General features: G+C 32.7%; 2 protein-coding genes across 2 annotated transcripts; one reads left to right on the forward strand and one right to left on the reverse strand.

The window, feature by feature from the left end:
• The first annotated feature begins 1,891 nt into the window (after window positions 1-1,891).
• Window positions 1,892-3,861, forward strand: LOC126683035 (40S ribosomal protein S11-like). The gene is made up of 6 exons (XM_050378854.2): window positions 1,892-2,008; window positions 2,238-2,278; window positions 2,354-2,454; window positions 3,080-3,224; window positions 3,355-3,444; window positions 3,541-3,861. The coding sequence occupies exons 1-6, from the start codon at window positions 1,997-1,999 to the stop codon at window positions 3,629-3,631; spliced, it is 480 nt and encodes a 159-aa protein (XP_050234811.1). The 5' UTR covers window positions 1,892-1,996; the 3' UTR covers window positions 3,632-3,861.
• A 2,199-nt stretch (window positions 3,862-6,060) lies between these two features.
• On the reverse strand, window positions 6,061-10,773 carry LOC126680956 (microtubule-associated protein 70-2). The gene is made up of 11 exons (XM_050376276.2): window positions 10,277-10,773; window positions 10,102-10,187; window positions 9,157-9,222; window positions 8,904-9,074; window positions 8,629-8,799; window positions 8,355-8,510; window positions 8,111-8,257; window positions 7,933-8,004; window positions 7,293-7,820; window positions 7,014-7,201; window positions 6,061-6,616 (listed from the first exon to the last, which is right to left on the reverse strand). Exons 1-11 carry the CDS (start codon window positions 10,548-10,550, stop codon window positions 6,577-6,579), a joined length of 1,899 nt encoding a protein of 632 aa, XP_050232233.1. The 5' UTR covers window positions 10,551-10,773; the 3' UTR covers window positions 6,061-6,576.
• Window positions 10,774-12,968: the final 2,195 nt, after the last annotated feature.

The raw sequence follows: 12,968 nt of genomic DNA on the forward strand, positions 1-12,968 counted from the left end.
TTTTTGAACATGCTATTAATGGTCTACCAAGTGATGATCAATAGTATACTACAAAACAAGCTGGAACAATGATTTATAACAGATCTATTAACGATATATTTAAAATAAAATTTATTATATGTTAACCAATGGTTTATCCAAGATTAGCCATTGGTTAACTAACATTCGAAACAATACAGATATTTATAAGCATTTCTTCAAACACCAAGTGTGGAACATCAAAATTAGACCAACACTAACAACCACTATCATCCACAACTATCAAATTAGACAACCTTTTCATATCACAAAGAAATTAAATGAAAAAACATACTACTCAGACCAAAAAATTTGAATTATATAAGATCTATTACTATTTTGGTAGACCGCGACGAGTCTTTTTATTATGTCCCCGCTGTCCACATTGGTTGCATTGTACGCTTTCATTATCCTCGACATCCAACGGCTGCTGATTAGGTCTCAATTGATATCTAATTTCTAATTTGGTATTTCAACTAGTATCTTTCAGTATACTAAACATCATCCTGCTTAATTGTTCAAAAATTTGTATCTTCTTTGACAAGCATTACATTGATTTTGTAATTTGAGCAGTTGAATCACATACTCCCTTGTAGTAAGTATTTTCAATGTTGTCATTCCTACAATTAAAATTAGTAAATAAGATTAAACGGACCTGTTTGAATAAAAATTTATATTAAACAATACAATTTCTTAAAACTGAAAATAAATTAGGCTATTTAACAGTGTTCATCATTTAAATAGTGTTCATCATTCCAAAAACATAATCCAATTGCAATGATAAATATTAAAGATCAAATCTAATTTTCCAAATTGAATTTGAAAACAAAATTAAGGGCAAAAATATTACCCGATTTTGATTTGATTATCTTTGGGAGATTTGCGTGACTTTGATTCACCGATTTTTCTAGATTTTTTTGTTTTTGAGATCACCTAATAGCAATTGAATTCATCCGAACTTGGGAGGAATCTTTTGCGCTACGATGATCGTCTTCTTTCTTCGATAACTAGAATTCTCTGTATTTTCTTGCGGTGGAAATTCAATTTGAGAGGAATTTAACTGAATTTGGAAAGATATTAATTGATATGCTTTAAATGTGAATTGGAGAGAATTTTGGAAAGAATCTTCAATTAGTTGTTACCTTTTGATAATCATTGTATTATTTTAATTATGAAAGGTTAGTTTTGCTATAATAAAAGTGGAGACCGTAATTTTCAATTTTAAAACTTAGCCTCGTCTTATTGAGATTAAAGTTGCTATTGTGGGGTAGTTATCAATTTTTCTCTATTTATAACAGTAAAAGAGATGAGCTTAGTCCACCAGGGCCCAATAGTTTTTCGTTTAGCCCATTTAATTAGTATGCAACGTAGGCTTAGTCTGTATATAACCTAGGGGAAACTACAAAATAAACCCCAATCTATTAGGTATTGGACAACTTAAACCCTGTCTTATGTTTTGGTACAAGTTAGACCCAAATTAAACCCTCCGTCACTTTGGAAAAATTCTTAGGTAGACTCAGTCCACCACGTCATCCGTGAACTAAACCTATCACATAATAACACGTCAATAAAATGATGCCAATTTTATAATATTATTATTCAAATGTGTAAACAAGTAATAGACGAATTTACAAAATTATCATCATTTTAATGGCGTGTCATTATGGTATAGGCTTAGTACACGAATGACGTGATGGACTAAGTCTACCTAAAAATTTCTCGTCACTTTGTCCCGTCTAGAGTTAACGGAATTGATGATGTGGCTCAGGTGGGAAGATATATCGCTGATATGGCATTTAAGTCAGTGGGTCCCATGTCTCTGACTGTACAAAACACTTACCATTTATTTACCCCTAAAATAAACCAACGAATTTTCACCTAAAATTAAAATCCCTAAAACTTTCACTTCTCAGCCATCTAGGGTTTGGGTTTCCTGCGACAGCTTCTCTTGCTCTCTCATTTTCATTGCAGCATCGCCATGGCGGAACAGGTTTACCTCTATCTTCTATATGTTTCCTGTTTATTTCTCTTTGCTGTTTCTTCTGAGCCGGAAAATCTCTGTGTTTTTAAATTTTTTAACAATTTTTTGGTTCATTAGATGAACTCAGGTAGTACAAATGTGATTTTATTCAGTCTCGAATATGTTTTGTTTTAGCTTGCTGTGCGTTTGTTTGATCTAACACTGATTTTTGTATGTTTATAATCACTTTTTGATGCAGACGGAGAAGGCTTTTCTCAAGCAACCCAAGGTTTTCCTAAGGTATATTCCGTTTTCTATCTCCATTTTGAACAAAATTATGTCTATTTGAGCCATTCAGTATCTGTATTGATACAGCTCTAACAAAACTGGAAAGGGAAAGAGACCTGGCAAAGGTGGAAACCGTTTTTGGAAGAGCATTGGGTTGAGTTTCAAGACCCCCAGAGAGGCAATTGAAGGTTCATTATCTCCTATGCTCTGAATTTATTGTATCTATGTTTATATACTTGTTGTATATTGATGTTAGGTACATCTCTTATTTGAGAATCTCTGCCGGGTTCATCATGTCTTGAACTCTTGTACAAGTTAACTAGCCGCTGTGTAGAAATAGAATCTTTATCAAGATGGAAGTAATTTATTAGCTTGGCGTTTCTCCTTGTCATATTGCCATTAATATAGTCACAGTTTTGTGTCTGCATGACAGTCATATTAGGGATAATTTTATTGTATGAATTAGTTGAATGTCAATTATGAGATTTTTGTGTGTCCGTAACACGTCATGTACATGTTTGGAAGATGTGATGTTCTGCAACTGGCTGCTCTGCTTGTGCATTTTCCTAGATAAGTTGGTTGGGAAACGAAAATAACTAGGAAGGAATAAAATGGATCTCTACTTGTTTTATGCCAGTGTTTGTTTTCAAGTTTTATTTTGCCAAGCCTGGCCCTTTTTGCAATCAGAATTTATAGTTTTATTTAACTGCTTCATCTGACAGTGTTTATGTTTCTTGAGTGATTATGTTCGATCTCATTATTTATGGATGAATTAATGTGGTCACTAATGTGTTATTTTTATATTTCTTGCAGCGACGTACATTGACAAGAAATGCCCATTTACTGGCACTGTTTCTATTAGAGGCCGCATTCTGGCTGGTACTTGCCATAGTGCTAAAATGAATAGGACTATTATTGTTCGGAGGAATTACCTTCACTTTATCAAGAAATATCAAAGGTAAGAATCATTAATTTCCTCAACACCATTTGTTGCTGATTTATCTGTTTAATTTTATTGGTGAAGTATCTGCCTAAGGTTTTTGTTTCTCGGACTCTACTTGGCACTTATTGTCACGCACTTCATGCAGGTACGAGAAGAGGCACTCTAATATCCCAGCTCACATATCACCTTGCTTCCGTGTTAAAGAGGGAGACCATGTTATCATTGGCCAATGCAGGTCTGTATTGAACTTTGCATGAAGTTCCTTTTGAAGTTTTATTGATAGATGTTGTTGCATTTGAAGGTCTGATCAATTATAATCTGAATTTTGCAGGCCATTGTCAAAGACAGTGAGGTTCAATGTGTTGAAGGTTGTTCCAGCAGGTTCCTCTGGTGGTGTAAAGAAGGCTTTCACAGCCATGTGAGAAGCTTTAAGTAATTTATATTACCAGAGAAAGGCTCATGTGAGATGATTGTGTTTTGTGGTCATCTAGATAATTTCATGTTAAGTCTTTATGACTCTAGTTTGATTTTAGTTCCTTATACTGTTGATGGAGGTTCGATCTGCAAAATGTTATGATGAATCTCACATTTTTGAAGATTTTTATCTTATTACTTAGGTTTTGATGAATTAAATATCCTTTTTGTTCTGTTATTTGATGGATATGACGGTTTGTTGAGGTTAAAGAATCAATTACTCGCAAAATTGTTGAACGAAGACTGCGACGCTGTTCTATTTCCGGTCCACTGTGCTCGTTGCGGATGGGAAGAGTCTGAGGTACAAATTCTTCTTAAGATTCTTGAATAGGTTGCAGCAGGAGGAGTGGATATAAAATTTGAAGAAGATGAAATTGATGAAGGGGAGGAAGAATAAGATGAGAATTCAAGAGGCGGCTATAAGATTACATTGTTATGTTAATTTTTCATTGAGATTCCATTTGTGTTTGATGTCCATGTGGTAATTGAGCTCTTTTTCATTGATTTGAATATAAATCTTATTGAGTTCAACGTGTTTGTTTAAATGTCGCACTCAACTAACTGATATATTAGTCGACAAACTGTCAAATTTTATAAAATGCAGCTCTGAACCCAAAATCAAATAGCCATCTCTGTGAACTCATCTTTGCCCCAGTGGGTAGTTATCCCACTTATACCACCCTTGTGGATGTATCAGCTTGCCTAAATAGCTATTCATTAACATAGTTCTCGAGTAGTTTCTCCATGGCCGTCGCTAAAAATAAATTCAATTATCATTATAGAAAAAATAATTCTAGTAATATTAGTTCATTAAATATAAGTTCACTAATAATTTACTATCGGTTTACTTAAAAATCAATTTACTATTATTTATTTTTTAAAATTATAAAATATTTACTTAATGACTTACTATCGGTTTACCTAATATAAATTTATTAACGATTTACTATCGGTTTACATAAAAACCAATTTACTATTGTTTATATTTTAAAAAATTATAAAATATTAAACTTATGGTTTATATCGGTTTACTAGATATAAGTTTACCAACGGTTTACTATCAGTTTATTAAAAAACAATTTATTATTGTTTATTCTTTTAAAATTATAAAATATTAAACTTATGGTTTATATCGATTTACTAAATATAAATTTACCAACGGTTTACTATCAGTTTACTTAAAAAAATAATTTACTATTATTTATTTTTTTAATTATAAAATATTAAATTTATGGTTTATATCAGTTTATTAAATATAAATTTACCAACGATTTACTATTAGTTTACTTAAAAAATAGTCTCGTCTTTCTAAGATAGAGCTTATCTTTCCATATTGGAGATTATGTCCAAATGGGAAGATACTTCGAGATATTATAGTAGATCATAGCGATCTATCCGAATCTCGGATTAACGCGCTTTGGGCGGATCCTAAGGGATTCGGTCTTCATTGGTATATCGGCGGATCTCAAGGGATTCAGCCGCCTTCCTCATATATTCAGGTCTTCCATCGGGAGTCCGGTATCACCCGAGAGTAGATATCCTGTGACTCGGCTCCATTGTAACTATCGTAGGATTCGGTATCCATCAAGAATCATCAAAAATCGAACCGGAATAGCCAAAACAAACGCACCGAGAGTCGCGTGCCACAGAGGCACTGGCGCCATCGTCACGGCACCAGTGTCACTGGCGGCGGCGCCAGCTTATCTTGGCGGCACCGCCAGTACATAGTGGCGGCGGCGCCAGCATCTTGGCGGCACCGCCAGTACATAGTGGCGACGGCGCCACTATAACCTCAAGACGGTGAGGTTGAATAAAAATGAATGTGAAATTTACTAATTTTTAAAATAACTTTTAGGGAAAATTTTATTATTGAAATTTTAACATTAATAACTATTTAGAATTTGAGTTATAAAATATTGATTTAAACTTTTTTCAAGTAAAAAGAGGTTAATTTAATATTTTGAGGGTGCAATTGAAAGACAAAAAAGTGAAAATTTGAACAAAATTAGAGATTTTAGAGTGTAAATAAATTGAGGCTAAAAGGTGGGTTTTTTCCCCTTCAAATGATAAGCTTTATAAAAATACAACTTTCTAAGTGAGAAAGTGGGAGTAGTTTGGTATTTCTTTCCTAAGCTTAAAGTCGAAAGCAACATGAGTTCGCTAAGCTATGAAGCAACCGTGTCTTTCACGGACAAATGAAATTTGAAGGTTTTCACCGGGAGATAAAATCATACTCCAAATTCGACTACCATCCAAAATAAAATCCCAGCATAGATTTATAGAAGAAAAAAAAAATTAAACTTAACCCAAAAATAGGAAAACACGACTTAGCTTCAATTTGCATTTTGACCTAACAAAATTGTGCAGAACATTTAAATTAATCACTTGGCCATAAATTTATAACCAACAATAATCTATAGAAGAATAACACAACCACAAAGATCTGTATTTGATCTGATTACAAAGATATATTAACAAACACAATCACACTAGCTGCAAAATACAAATTTAAACCGCAAAATGGTAACACGTACGAACACAAAACCCGAAAGCTACCTATACAACCACACAACCAACTGCCCATTCAAAAGGTTAGCCCGTAGTCAATTTCTTCCTTTTCCTATCGTTTATGTTCTTTCTGCTGAACACTAAGCAGAGGAACGGCAATCTATGTCAGAAGCATGCCAATTTCGGATCCGAATTTCCTTTCGTCTGATACTATTTCCTGAGTTTACTTTCCTTAGCCACTTACAATGTAAAATAGATTATCTGCATGCATGTTACGTCTTTAAATCAATCACAGGTGAAAGGTGAAAAATAAAAAATATCAAATGAACTAAAGAGCCAGGTCTATGCAGCTTGGTGCCTCGCTGATTTGTCGTGGAAATTACTGTCATTGGGTGCTGCGTGTTAACCCGCCACGTGAAATAGTTCTGCACAGTTAGAAGAGTTTGTATGAATTTGAAGGACTTGTAATTCAACAGTAACTTAGTTATGAATCTTATGATAATAATCCAACTTCATAGGAGAAGATAAAGCCTTGGTGGATGTTCCGGCAAGGTAATAATCTAAGTTATTCAACATGATAGGAGTACATGCAAATAGTTTCTCCTCCATAAATAATTTCAGCTTAGAGTAAAAGCTTGATGCAAATTGTAGGATATGATGGAAAATTCTGACGCCTCTAGATAGATACAAATTTGCAATTTATTAGAAAATGGGTCTTTTGAGAAAATTTCCTTTTCTGATAATTACAAGGCATTCATATCATGTAATGAGTATGGCGCACGAGTTTAAAAGAAATGCAAGACAGGTTTGAAATGGACGTACCTTCCAGGAAGCAACTGAGCAGCGCTAAGAGGCCCTTTCGAACTACCAAACCGCTTTGCCCTATTCTCATGTTCTTTGTCTACTCGCATGGCAGAAACTTCCTTCTCCATAGCAGCCACTTCTCTTCTCATCTTCTTTGCCTCAACTTCCATTGCTTTAGTTAATGTTTCTACCTTCTTTGCTAACATCTGAAATACATTTTGGTCAAAACAAATCAATCAACCAAGCATGCAGATAATATAAATAATGAACAAATCCAAATAGAGGAAGAATATCAACCTCGATTGCATCATCCTTGTCTTTGAGGCCTTGATCCTTTTCATGACCAGCCTTCCTCAAAGCAATAACCTCTTTCTGTAGCAAATCATACAGTACCCCTGGAACAGTATCCTCTGTTTCTGTTGTTGGGAACTCAATGGGCTTCTCGTCAGAATTTCCTTTCCACGTATTAGTTGCCTCCGCATCCTTAGTCACATCACAAGGTTGGTTGAATGAACAGTTAGGACTAGAGCCATTTAAGAGCACTCTGCTACCCCTGTCCAATGATCTTGTGCCTCCGTCAAATGATTTAGATGTTCCTTTAGCATTCTTCAGCACTGAATGTGAGGAAGATCTCATCTGCGATGTTGGTGTTCTCTTGGACAAAAAGCCATTGGATGTCAATTTTGAAAAGTTGTCAGCCCCACCTAGGGATTGACGACGTGAAGTCCCATTGCTTACACTCCTTCCCTCTGGTGTACTACGGTTAGTACTTGAAGACCCTCTCAAGCTTTCTTCAAGCACTTTGAGTCTCAAATGATATTTCTCCTGAAAATGAGAAACCATGGGACATTCATGGCGAGGATAACAGCTCAGAAAATGACAAATGCACAGCTCAAGGAGTATGATGAACACACAGCTTAAGAATTAAAATAATTACTTTCAACTGTGCTTCAGACTTTGCAGCTCTGTCGGTTATGGCAAGCTTGTCGCGTAATTGTTGCATTTCTCCCTGCAAAATAGTAGCATGAGGAATTGAACAACCACCACCAATAGCCAGTAATTTTAGATAAAGAAAAGAGCTGTCGAGAAGAGCTCAGGTAAAAGCATATAATTGCCTGCAAAAATCTCCTCTCTTCGAGCCATTGTTTTACGGGCATGACTTTGTCATTTGCATCTTTCCATTCATTTGCTACCACTGTAGCCACTCTGTTTGCTGTTACCTTTGCACGAGCCAGCTCACGGTCAAGAGTCTTTCTTTCCTCCTGCAAATGAAATAGTCCCAACATGTTTTAGAACGGGTATTGAGAGTGGGTCAACTAAAATAGATCCAGAAAGATTTCGAATGTTTATTGCAAATACATTCATCTCTTGAACTTTCCGCTGATAATCTCTGACAGCATTAGCCGCTGCACCACCAGCAAGAACAGCCTCTTCAAGTTCTCTAACAGTCTGAGTAAGCTTTTCAACCTCCGCAACCTTTTGTCTGTGCATTTTGTCTAAAATTTTATTTTCTTCCTGAAACATACAAGCAGAAAATTTACTTACTCTTCCCAATTTTATACACTAGAAAGATGAAGCATTATAGCATATGTTAAGCAAAGGAATAACCTACGAACAAATAATATCATTATACCTGACAAATTTCTATCTGCTTCATTAGCTCTTGGTTCTTATTTTGAAGATCATCTACCATAGAGGCCTTAGCCAGAGCAATTTGGACAGTCCTCTCAGCTTCAAGTAAAGCAGCTTCTTTTGATTTAGTCAGACGATCCAATGCTTTGTTATCATCCTGAAGCTTTGCAATCTGTAAACAAGCAACAGAATTAAATGATGAACAAAATCAGTAATCACCCAATACCCTATTTTTAATGTAAAACCATAACTATAAGCATAGCAGACATAACAAACCTCTAGGCGAGCAAGCTTGAGCTCAGCCTCCAAAGGTGCAAGAATGGCTTCTATTGGAGGCATGTCATCATCCTTTTGAGCAGCATGAACCCTTCGAAGAGTTGCTTCAGCTGCAAACTGAGCCGCCATGGAAGCCTTCTTCTCATCATTGATTTTCTTGATCTCAAGATTCTGAAACATAATGTTAATTAGATAGTGGAGCATTATAACAGCAATAGTTATAATAAAAAATCAAAGTTGGTCTGGGCAATACTTTGCTTTCTAGAAGAGATTCTGTTAACTTGAGCTTTTCATCCACTTTCGAGAGTTCCTCAGTGAGCTACATCAGTAGAGACGTAGAAAAAGAAAAATCAGGATAACTGAAACCACGTCAAAATGAATGAAACAAAAACAAATTTAAATCTGTTCCCTAGTGCAGTACATAGGGTAAAATCCATTATAGACATAAATAACAAAATATAGAAACACTAACGCCACATCAAAATTATAAATTATGAGAACCGATGTCATGAGCAGACAGACGGTAGATTCACATGTCTTGACAAGCCATCTAATAACAGCTTTAACTGTAATAGAAAAATAACAGTAGACGTGTATGCCCATGTAGCACAGCTAAACAACAGCCAGAAGAGGATGAAGAAACTCCCGAATCTCCAACAGATTTCACATTCACATTCCCCGCTTCCAAAAACTGAGATGTCAATAACCTTTTCTACTGAAAGAGAGAACAAAATTTATTTCTCCAGCTCTGGTACCAAAATTCCATAGAGGACATCAACACACCAGCCATTCCATGGAGAGTTAAAAAGGAAATAATCGTATATTGTTGTATGAAACAATTATGCTGCTAGTTATGATGGCTCGTCATCCGAAATTGCAAGATTACCAAGCAATAATGATAAGTAAAAACTAACCAAAAAAGAAACAGTTTCATAGTGAGAAATGACAACTCAACTGTAACACTTAAATAACAAAAAGAAAACCCTACTAAATTAGCTTCACCAATTTAGAAGAAACTTTAATTAATCACCAATACTAATTAAATAACAAATGCATTATAAATATCTAACAGGATCTAAAAACATTGTAGAACTAGATCCTAAATTATAGAACTAAATTATAAGTCAATGCTTAAATTTTCATTTCATTAAATAATAAGTAATATATCAAAATTAAAATTAAAATAATAAAAAAAAACCTCTTCAACGGCTTTTTCTCTTTGGCGGTCGGATAATCTCAAGGCTCTAATCTCAGTTTGAGCTTCTCCTAACTCCCTATCCTTATCTGCATTCACAACAAACATTTTAAAAAAATTACAAAAAACAAAACCACAAAATCGAACCGAAAAAGAGTAGATCGAACCGCATTCGAACCTCTAACTTCATTTTCAAGGCGATTAAGTTCAACTTTAACCGGATCGGAGCCGTGAAGCATCGTCATGAAGTCATTATCAGCAGCGTCAAAGCTAGGTCTAACTGAAGTCCTCCTCCGAGACGAGCTTTTAGGTCCTTCTTTAAACGATCCCGACACCGTCAGTACTTGCTGAGAAGAAGACGACGGCGTATTTCCATTACCGCCGTTCATTTCAGCTGAAGTGTTAAACAAAGCTCCTCCTCCTCCTACTCCGTCGCCGGAAACCTCCGCCATATTGTCCGATCTGAGTCGCTCACTTCACATCCAAATGCGGGAGATTGTGAGATTTGGTTTGAGATTTTTGAAAAGGGAAAAAAAGTGTGAGATTGTGAGGTGATAATGTTTATATAAAGAAACTAAATCTGGTAATTATTAGTATTAGAATAGTGTTGATAGATTATTAAGAGAGAGTGTAGTGTAGACTTTGAAGCTAAAGTGTGTGCTTTTTTTTTGTTTTGTTTTGTTTTGTTTTGTTTTGTGTGATTTAAATCTGTAGCAGTGTGTGAGGGGGATTAATTATTTTATTTGGATTTATTATGTGATTTCAAATTAATTAGTACTAGCTGTTATTAGTATTAAAGTGTTTTAACTAAACTAAGCTAGCTTGTGGAGGTTGTTTTTTGGTGTAAGTTTTGAGATTTTTTAAATGTTTTTTATTTTTTTAAATTTGTAGTTATTTATTACTCCATTTCTAACTATAATTTGAAAATTTATATTTTTAAATATTTATTGAAACATTAATGTCAATTTGTTGACTCTTTTTCAAGATGGATGAATTGTAAATAACTACTACTAATATACAGTACTCCCTCCGTTCCAATAAAATTGACAACTTTGCTTTTATCATATAGTTTAAAGAAAATAATTATTATTATATATTTTGTAAATTTTTACTTACTTTTCTTTTATATACAAATTTACTCATTAGTGGACTTCAAATAGGGGTAATATAGAAAATTTGAATACAAAAATTGTTTACTTTTTGAAAGTGAACAAGATTTTGGAGAAAAAAATTTCTTAGAATGGACAACTCTATTGGAACGAAGAGAGTATATTTATTGAGGTGTTATTATGTTTTAATGATATACTAATACTAACGATATTTTTGGTCTTTAATTTTAGTTATAATTAAATGTTTAATTATTAAAAGATTATATTACAGTAAACCATCTACTAAAAGTTTATATTTAATAAATTAATAATTCTAATAATTAATAGAAAACTGAGGGTACTAATTTCGTTCCATGTTGAATAATTAATAATTTTATTATTTAATAATTAATAAAATATATAATATATTTTCTATGAAGATTAATTATTAGAGAGATTTTTTTAAAAAAATATATAACAATTGATGATTAATTTAAAGCATACAAACCGATACATAAGGTGAAAGCTGAAATACCATTTAATTATAATTTATTTAAAGAAAATTATTAGATGAGCAAGTAAAACCAAGTAAAACAAGTAATGTTATTTTATAAATACAATTTCTTAATAATTATGTTTTAGTTTAATATCAAATTAATATTTTTTGAATCAAATAAAAAATTATTTCTCTGGATTGAGTGATAATAAAGTTATTTAGTTAGTTTTTTATAATATAATATTGATATTAGGTTTACGAATGTATATAATTTAAAATATTCTTTTTATTTTTTATAATTTTTTCTATACAAATTCAATAAATTAATAATTTTAATAATTAATAAATTTTTAATTCATCATATATATTAATTATTAGAGGGTCAATTGTATATGATAAATTATTCACTTTCTCATTATCACACAGTTTAAATAAATATAATTAATATTATAAAAATTTTATTTTTTCTACAATTTTTTTTTCGATACAGTCAATAATTTTTAATTTAAAAATTTAATTAAAAGATTGTTATTTACTGAAGATGAAAAAATAGGATAAAAAATGAATAGTTGTATTAGAATAGATGAAATGATTATTTACAATCAAATAGTAAAAACTAGAAACAAGTATAGTAATTTTGCAACAAAAAGAACAGCAAAAATATTAAATTTCTGGTTACATATCATAATTATTATAGTTAATAGCCGCTATATAAAATTTACAATATACATATTATGAACCATTTAACTATGATTTTTTTGATACTTTAATACTAAAAGTAATCCAACAATTTAAAATTATATACTTGAATTAAATTACTGAAATAATTAATCTGAAATTTAATTTAATACTATTTGAATTTGGTTTAAGTTAATAAATTTTGATGATTTTTTTCTATTCTTATGCTGGTGTATGAACATTGATTTCCTTTTTTTAGCTTTTATTGCTAATAGGGATGAGTTTATGATAAGCAGGATTTGCATTGGGCACATTTAATTTTTTTAGCCAGAAAAAGGATTGTGTGTTAGGAGGGTGCGTAATGTGCACGGCAGCGCTTTTTAGTAGTGTTGCTTTGCTTTTTGGTAGCTTTCGTGTTCAATGGAGAAATGGTAGCTTCTTGTAGAATTAAGAAAGTATTGTTACCATCTTCAAAAAAGGACGTATATGGTTACTATTTAATTAGGAGGTAATTATTTGGCTAAATCTCATATCTAATATCCTAATTTTGATGATAACAAAAGTACAATAATAAGTTCATTTAAGTGCATGTAAGTTATTTGGTTATA

Source organism: Mercurialis annua, linkage group LG5, assembly GCF_937616625.2.
Source record: "Mercurialis annua linkage group LG5, ddMerAnnu1.2, whole genome shotgun sequence".
NCBI lineage: Eukaryota > Viridiplantae > Streptophyta > Magnoliopsida > Malpighiales > Euphorbiaceae > Mercurialis > Mercurialis annua.

What these genes read in the sequence shown, in the direction of transcription:
- LOC126683035 (XM_050378854.2), top strand. An exon ending in TTTATCAAGAAATATCAAAG is followed by an intron (nt 3,225 to 3,354) that starts GTAAGAATCATT and finishes CACTTCATGCAG; the next exon opens with GTACGAGAAGAGGCACTCTA. An exon ending in GTTATCATTGGCCAATGCAG is followed by an intron (nt 3,445 to 3,540) that starts GTCTGTATTGAA and finishes TGAATTTTGCAG; the next exon opens with GCCATTGTCAAAGACAGTGA.
- LOC126680956 (XM_050376276.2), bottom strand. Translation starts at nt 10,550, where the DNA reads ATGGCGGAGGTTTCCGGCGACGGAGTAGGAGGAGGAGGAGCTTTGTTT. An exon ending in AATCTCTTCTAGAAAGCAAA is followed by an intron (nt 9,075 to 9,156) that starts GTATTGCCCAGA and finishes ATTATGTTTCAG; the next exon opens with AATCTTGAGATCAAGAAAAT. An exon ending in ACAAGGATGATGCAATCGAG is followed by an intron (nt 7,202 to 7,292) that starts GTTGATATTCTT and finishes AATGTATTTCAG; the next exon opens with ATGTTAGCAAAGAAGGTAGA.